This window comes from Castor canadensis, chromosome 8 (assembly GCF_047511655.1).
Source record: "Castor canadensis chromosome 8, mCasCan1.hap1v2, whole genome shotgun sequence".
Taxonomy (NCBI): Eukaryota; Metazoa; Chordata; class Mammalia; order Rodentia; family Castoridae; genus Castor; species Castor canadensis.
This window is the reverse complement of record NC_133393.1, coordinates 142,711,028-142,719,795: the sequence shown is the minus strand read 5'-3', so window position 1 is coordinate 142,719,795 and position 8,768 is coordinate 142,711,028. Positions and strand designations below refer to the sequence as shown.

At 43.9% G+C, this 8,768-nt stretch overlaps 1 protein-coding gene across 3 annotated transcripts in view; it reads right to left on the bottom strand.

Moving 5' to 3' along the window:
• Window positions 1-337: 337 nt before the first annotated feature.
• Window positions 338-8,768, bottom strand: part of Rfx4 (regulatory factor X4) — a 169,171-nt gene continuing 160,740 nt past the window's right edge. For all 3 annotated transcript variants that reach the window (XM_020180893.2, XM_074084297.1, XM_020180895.2), the window contains one exon: window positions 338-1,939. In XM_020180893.2, the coding sequence (XP_020036482.1) occupies window positions 1,667-1,939 (273 nt within the window). In that variant the 3' untranslated portion in view covers window positions 338-1,666. The remainder of the gene's footprint in view (window positions 1,940-8,768) is intronic.

Sequence of the window (8,768 nt, the reverse complement as noted above, 5' to 3'; positions counted from 1 at the left end):
CATTCCCTATAAGAGCTGAGAAGCTCCTGCCTCTTGCTGACATTAGCAATCATGCAAACTTAAGACAAATCCCATTGTGGAGAAGAACAGGTTCCCTACAAACCTTAACCAGGCAGTAGATACTATACTTACTTAGGCCTGAGTCAAGGAGAGGAAGTATGGCCTATCCAAGTTTTAATAATTACTGTTTGACAAGGTGATGGAGAACTGGGTAAGCATAACCATACAAGACCACTTAGTTTTCTCTTTCCACTTGCACACTAAGCATTTAAGACTGCTATTTATATTACATATACACATGAGAGTCATACCAAATGTAAATTGAAAAAGAAACAGGTCATTTCAATACTTTTTATTTGAGTGTGAAACCATTCATATCTTGCACAACTGTACAGATAAAACTTTTCCATTTTAGCTGTAGACATGATTATCACACTGAGCGGGGTGATCAAAGATTTTATTTACAGAACAATTGCTAAAACATCCGGTGTCATAGTTCCATTTATTTCTTACCCATAGGGTAATAGGTCCACCATAATTGCTTGGTGCATTTTATAATACAGAAAGAAAACCTATGTTAATCTCTAACAAACCTCACAAATTACTACAAATCTGACAGAAAAAATGCCTATGAAAAAAATTTCCAAAAGTACAATACATTTTTATTTCCACACATACACAGTATAGTATAGGCTCAAAGGCACAGCTTTGAATTTTTTTTTCTATCAAAGTGTCGGAAATTATAGTCTTATGAAGGAACCATGAAAGTCATTTTCACACTTGGTGCTTGGTAAGTTAAAGTTTGGTCCATTCAGCTTCACAAAGTTAAACACAGCAGAGCTGAGTGTGGTATTCACTGTCATAAATCCACATTCTCACAGAACTTTAAGAAAAAAAAAACCCTCTTTTGCCTTTTGCTGACACTAGCCATTGTGCAAACTTAGGACAAATCCTTGAATGTAGGAGAACCAGTCCCCTACAGACCTCAATCAAATTAAGGCAACATAAAACAGGCCTCTTCCTTCCCTTAAAACAGTGCTTATATCCCAGGACAATGCTGGTACTGTGGCCAATGTGAGTATAACAGGGAACCTAACGTTTCCAGACACCTCCATTTATCCCTGGTGCTCCAGGAAGCAGGGATGATAACCATCAGAAAGCAGGGAGGTGGGGAACATGTCTGAGGGCTGTTCATTGTACAGTGAGATGACAGACAAGTGGCAAGGTGAACGCTCTTGGTAAATTCAATGCCCACCCAAGAACACAAACCAGATTCCATCTTCAATATCCATCCTTCAAGACTAAAGAGCTTTTTGTCAAGGGGAAAATAAGTAGTCTACCAGGAGTGGTTGCCAGCCCAAAGCAAAGTCATGGAACAGAGGGAAAAGGCAGACTGGCCTGCCCAAGATAGTGCTCTATAGAAACAGTCAAGTCTGGCTTGGCTATAGGGACCCAATCCCACTGACTTTTAGTAAGTCCTGTTTCTGAACTAAAGTTTATTCATACCATATTGAACATCCTCCCTTTCATTAGGAAAACAGATGCCTAGGAACAGCCCACAAGTTATGATGTATAGAGATAAAAATCTTCTGGAGGGTGGGTATTGGGTTTATTATTATTATTATTATTAATTATTAATATTAAATACGGATTCCTATGATAGCAGTCATTTTGCCCATCCCGTGGAGGCCTCTCCGTTGATGTAAGCAAAGCCAGGAAAGTGTTGCATGTGCTCGTACTCGGAATTCCTGCGCGTGGTCAGGGGTGTGTACATGTCACTAGAGTTTCCGTACCTCGTGGAATGCACAGATGGGCTTGTGTAGCAGGTGTTGGCTGTGGGCACCTCTGGCCAGCGGGGAGTGACTGGGGTAGGATGCAGCCTGGGAGTACTGCTCATCAAACAAGGTTCCATCCGGGAAGTGGTGCTATTAAAAGGGTACTTGTTGAGGGAAGAGAAATTCCACAAAGTTAAAATTAGCTTGAAGTTGCACACACACAATATCAGTCATGTTCACAGTTTAAGTTAAATGCCTTAAGATGGTATTCATAAAGAGTTGATGGAAAGGAATCAGTGAACTTCTACAAGAGTGAACCTTGGTCTCAGAAGTAATCAATAGTAGAAATGCAAGGAAGCTCATAGCCAGAGTCTGGCTGGTATTCACTCAAGCAGTAATACTGGTTTTGTGTTCCTAACCTGGAATATTTTGGGAAGTCAAACCCAAAAGGAGGTATAGCCCCACTGGTAATACAAGAGAGAACAAGAGAGCATGTGTATGGGTATGTGTGTATGTGTACTAGTAACTGTGTGTATGTGCATATCATATATATAAGTGTATATATATATTATATATATATGGATATATAGATAGTTGTGAGTTTCAGTATTAGTTATGGAGATGTAATAGGTCCTACTCCATCGGCCCAAGAGAACAATACCATCAAGTAAAACACAATGACATTATTAAAAATAGCATTTTACAGTTGAGTTCAATCAGGAACTGCAGCCTAAAAGTAGGCTTTTGACAAGAAAGCAATCAACAGCTTCAAAGGTTATTATTAGTTCCTATTATTTAGAGAATATCTTTTTGGTTCACATTCACCAAAGTCCTGGAAGATACATCAGTAGGAAATGGTGAATTACTGGGCTGGATGTGAATGTGGAACCAAGACAGGAGGCAAGGGACCAATGCTGCAGTGCAGGTCATAAGAACAGGTGTTAGTAGGCAAGAAGGGAAGCAGCTCTAGAAAGGATTAGGAGTAAGAAAAGTGCCTCTGGAGTGCTGCTGCTTTTACATTCTTCCCTGTTACCAAGACAGCTATGCAAATAGCCTCTTTTAGTATGATCAGAGGGGAGGAGTTATATGAGCTTTGAGAGCTCCCCATTTGCAGGCCAGTCAGCACAAAGATGTCCTTGCTGTGCCCAGGGCTACCCCAACAAGGACAGGAACCAATTAACAAGTATGGCAAGGGCAGTAAGGAGCAAAGTGTGTATGAATGTGTGAATTCTTCTGCTCTCCATCTGTCTTCCCTGACAGTTGGAGAGTGGAGCCCCAAGGGATTAGGTGGGAGGCTGCCTCCTGTGAGGGAGACAGACAGGCTGAAGCCTAGACAGCAGGAGAAGGCTTGTGAGAACAATGGCTTCTCCCTATAGTCTTAGGTAGACAGGGAGCCACTGCCTCTTGGAGGGGAAACCCAAGGCAAGCAGGAGGAAGGCTCTTAGGCCTGAAGTATTTGAAGAGAACCAGCTATTCAGACGTCAAGAAAGAGAGATCCAAATTCAAGTAGTAAGTTTTTCCCCTAGGTAGGCCCATATGCCTGCCATAGCAAAGTACAGCCACTTCACAGTCAAAAGAACAGTTAGGAAAGAGGGAGAAGGGCGTAGGTGGCGTCTGGGAACTCAAGGGAGAAGGACCAAGGGCCGTTGCCAAGGAGACCTCGGACAGCATGCCAAGGCTTTCATAATCCCAAATCAGATCAGAAACACTGGTGCAGACCTATGTGCAATGTAGTTTGGGGACCCACAGGCCACTCAGGCCCTGCAAGGGGAGATTCTCTAAGTCCCAAAGAAATTGGCCCTGCCCAAGAAAACAGGATGCAGGTGTATTAATCAGGTAAGATTAAGAAATATTGACTATTACAAAATGGTCCTTAATTTTCAAAGTTGTTACTTCCCCTTCTTAATGTTTCCCCGAATGAGTCCCTGGGCACAGTTCACCTCACCCCATGGTGCTCTCACTGGTGCAGAGGCCTCCCTTCTGGCCTGGTGGAACCCTGAGCTGGTCTTAACTGTTCCCTCTACTTAGAACCCTCTGTACCACCCTTCCCCGAGCTCCCACCCACCTGCTTTTTCACCACTCTTTAGAGCTCGGTTCAAATGCCAACTCTTCAGAGAGACTTTTCTGGACATCCTATTTCAAGAAGCTGAACACCCACCCTCCAGCTCTGGGATTGGGACCTCACTAGCTATCCTGCTTGGCAGCTGTCTCTTTCCTCTGGCTTTTATTCATACACACTTGATGGGGCTCTGTCCTGTTCACACTATGTTCCCAATCCTGGCCTGATGCCTGGCACCTAGCAGCTGCTAAATCATATTCGATGAATGGACCACGGGATGTTACTACTAAAAAGAACCTTTGGGGTCATGTAATCCAGCCCCATATTGTAGAAGCGAGAAAACTAGTACCCATGCCCAAAGCCACAGAGCAAACTGGCAGAGGAGCTGGCATAAAAACCCAGTCTCGGGGTAGCATTTTCCCCTTATCAATCTGACTGACCTAAACTAGGCTCATCTGCCACTCCCAAATCACAGAGGAGAAAGGAGAACACACGTTTTTTTGGAAGCCAGCCAGATAAATGTTCATCTCTCTGTCTTCTTCCTTTAGCAACCCCCCTCCTCCCCTGCATAGCCAGGCTCTGGAATACTGACCTAGCCAAAGCCTGCTAGTAAGACCCAGTCCTCTTGGACCTGGCATAGGTAGGTAAAATGTTACACTGTAGACTTGGAACTCTTTCCCACCCAACCTAAGAGCATGTGGGTTTTGTGCCTTGTCAAGGACCCTTGATGCAGCTGTGCCCAGAGTTTGTGTCATTACTCAAAAGAGCAACTGCCTGGAAATGAGACCAGCTCAAAATATCTCCAGTGTGACAATACAATTCTGTTACCACTGAATCTGGCATGGAAAATTCTGTCCTGTTAGGTCAGCTAATTACAAATGAGTCAGTGACTCGTTTTCCCCATGGTGAAGAGACCATTGAAAGGCGAGATGGCCGAAGTGCCCGCTGCCTTGGCCTGGTGATTAAATGCCGCCAATGAAGCTTCTATTTGGTCTGCTAGGAGTGGCAGAGGCTGGCCCAGGGCACCCGCCTCACCTTTCACACTTTACATCTGGTTTCATGCAAGGCCGTCAAGCATGCTGGGCACAATCCCTGGGGTCCTGAGAGTTCTACCCAGAATAAAGGCGCTTTTTGTTGAGGGCTTGTGGGAGGAAGTTACCATTCTATGGGTCAAATTAGAAGCTGTTGCTACTGATTTTACAATGGAGATAAATCAGCAGTTACCACCCCTTGAGAGGGATGCGTGAGGGGTGTTTGTGGATGTGAGTGCACGAGTGTGAATGTGGTCAAAGTTGTGGCTATGGCGTAAGTCCATTTCAGCTGTGATTGACTCTTGTCCTCTTTGGAACTGTGATAGGAAGTCTATTTTGGGAAACAACTCCCCACACCAGGGGTTGACTTTCCTACACTTGGAGAGGGAAGAATGAGCCCTTTATCCCTGCTCCTTACCAAATGGGCTGTTACTTGAGCAAGGGGTGAAAGGTGACAGAGGCAGGAGCACAAACTGTTTTCCTATGAAAGGCGGCTCTCACTGCACCTAAGTACTGCCAGGGGGCTGGCCCTAGGCAAGTTTCCTCTTGGCCTCTTCTGGAAGAAGATGCAGGTCCCCAAAAGTCTTTTGTCAGACAGTCCACATCTGCTGAGCTTTTAGCATCAGGATGAAGTGAATAAATAAATATGCATTAGACACCTAGAACTCCCATTAGTAAGTTTTCAAAATGCACTAGTTATTAGTTACATTCTTCCTTTTTGAGAAGCATAGGCTTATGGTCCATTAATGACAGGAAGAGCCTTAATGACTGACCTGGTCCCAACTCTTATTTTACAGGTGAGGTCAAAAGAAGGAAATCACCTGCCTGAAATCACTCAGCAACTTAGTACCAGAACAAAGATCCATTTATTCATTAATTCCATTCATTGACAAGTACTTTCTGAGTGACCACTAAGGGCCAAACTCTGTGACGGCCCTGGGAGCATAATGATGAAAAAACAAGGAGCTAGTCCTTGCCTCCACAGAGCTAGTATGTAAGGAGGAAAGATCTTAATTATATATCACACAAAACATGATCATGTTATAGGTGTGTGGCAAAGAATAATAATATATGCAAATAGTGTTAACTATGCGCCAGGCTCTATTGTAAGTTTTACTTACTCACTTGACCCTCACATAACAGCCCTATGAAATAGGTACTATAATTATCCTGTATTTTCAGATGAGGAAATTGAGGCACAAAACTAACCAGAGGCACAGCTGGGATTTGAACCCAGAGAGCCTGCCTGGCTCTACACTAAGAGCTCTTGCTACATTATGGATGATTGGTGTTTTGTTTTGTTTTTTCTCTTTGGCCCAAGGTGCTATCCCAAGTTAGAGTACTTTAAGCAAACTTTGTAGCACCAAAGATGTTGGGCTAGCTTGGGCCAGGAAGCTGGAAGTTCTGTGAAAGGTGGTAATCAGCTCATGAGACCAGGCCTTGGCCATTCAGTTCAGAAACAAGGAACTGCTTTCTGGTCCATTCTAAGTATATTCCTAGCAATACAGCTTCTGGCTGATCAAATGGCTTTGAACTTTAGGGCCTTACTTCACATTCATAGTTGCTGACAGGGTAGAGGTTCCATGGACATACACTAAAGGAGGCTCAGAAGTATTTCACCCACTAATTCAGAGGGTAGGAGAATTCAAGGAGGGCTGAGAGGTGTATCTTTTGTATTACCCAGAAGAAGGCATGTGTTGTGTAAACAAGTAGTATCAACAAGAACATATGGATAGTCTATGTTAAAATTATTTTGAGCATATAAATGCCAGGATGCATGCAGTTATTGCACTGTACAGATGTACCTGTTATTCTTAAGGTCAATCCGGGCAGGCATTTATTTGTAGAAGTTACTTTCAGTTGCTCTGGTGCTGACAACCAAATGCATTTCTTTAACCACATTTTATAATTGTGGTTTTTCTTCAATTCAGACCATTTTCCCCAATAATTCTGCTATAGTGAAGTATGATATTCATTTACTCAGGATTGGGATAGCTTGACCTCTGCTGTGAAAAACTGAAACTAATTAGCCTTCCAGTGGATTTTCCTTTGCATATGCAACCTTAAATCCAACTACTGATAAAGGAAAGAAACAAGATATTTTGAGTGCATGCTTCTCTCTGATAACTTGAAAGTGACTGAGAGCACTAGCTGTGACCTCTTGAATTTATCTTCTACCCCCTAGAGCATGGTAGTTTCAATGCCACTGGCTTGGGGCTGGGGTTGAGAGTTGGAGATGTTGTATTTGAGTCTGCTTTGCCACTTACTGTATGCATGGTATGGCATGTTGCCTTCTACTGCCTCATCTTTAAAAATTGAAGACAAATGAAGTCTTCCAGGGTTGGTATGGGAATTGAATGAGTCTATCTGTTTCAAAGTGCCTACAACAGTATTTGTTGCATAAATGCTAATGAAAACAAAATAAATGATGCTTTGTATTTAGACAGGACTTTCCCTAAGAGAGGGACATTTTCAATACTAACCTCACTCATCCATTTGGGTAGAGATGTAATATAATTAACTTCCGCCCACCCCACTTTACAGATGGATACTAAGTTATGAACCATAAAGTACAGTGTGTGTGTGTGTGTGTGTGTGTGTGTGTGTGCGCGCGCGCACGTGTAACCAAGGCCCTCATCTGAGGACCACAAGGCAAGATGGTAGAGAGGCTGGCTCAAGCCACTGTGGCCTTTCATAGTTTGTGTCCTCCTCCATAGACTTTGGTTTAGTCTTTAGGCTCTTTCATTAAGACCAGCTATTAAATGATAGTGTTTCAGTTGGAGACTCTTGTGGCTTCCAGAATGGATGCTGCAAACTTATCTTTTATCACCAGTGTCTGCATGGACCTTAAGGAGACCTTAGCTTCTCTTTATGGCAACAACTTTAAAAATATCATCCCTGAAAACCAACTCTTGAAATTTCCTGGGATTGGGAGGAGATGAGGGAGAGTAAGGAAGGAGAGAAGATAATTCTGGAAGCTATGACTTGATCTTCTGTCTCCTACTGGATGCAGGCTCTCCCATAGGAGGAACCCTTTTGCCTCCTTCTCCAGTGGATCTCCTCCCCCCAAAGACTGGAGCTGTGCTTGCATGTAGTGGGCATCCAGTGACCACTTGAGGAATGAAGAATGGTCAAATAAATGAATGAGTGAATGACCTGTCTAGAGTGTGCTGAGTGTACCCCCAGCCATCATAGAATTCTAAGTCTTCAGCAGATCCCAGTGAGGAGCACAGACTCTGCTCCCAGGAGAGGCAGTACCTAAGGAGCTGGCATCTCTGCATGACGCAGTTGGAGACCTATAATGAATGCCCCAGGTGATGATTTAGTGGAATCAACTTCTTGGCCTGTCTGGGGATTAAACCAGGGCTCCCTTTGGTACTGAGATGAAAATCAAAACAGATACCTGTTTGCCCCAAGTGCCTGGGTATTGTGGATACATTCTCCTCGGTGCCCTCCCTGGGAGGCAGGTCTGTGTGCTGACAGCTGATGTATTCCAGCCTCTACCCTAGCCTCTGGTCCTGCCGTGTCTCTCCTAGGCTCCTGCAAGCACTTTGGAGCATAGTCCCCTGCCTCAATCCCCTTTCTGGCCCATTCTATGGAGTCCTGAGAGCTCCCTTTCTTAAGCATAGCTCTGATTTTTTTCATTCTCTGGCTCAAAACCCAGCTGTGACTTCCCATGCCTGTGGTAAGCATGCTTGTTAGCTTACCACACCGCTGGTTATGCTGATGGCACCTTTCATAGATAGAAACTGTGAGAGCTGCATCCCAGAGGCAGTGGAGCGTGGTGTTTTATGAGCCTGGACAGGAGTCACATTGCCTGTGTTCCAGTCCTCCAGCAAGTTACTCTGAGTCTCACTTTCTCTTCTGCAAGGGTTATCTAGAGGATGTGCAAAGCACTTGGTG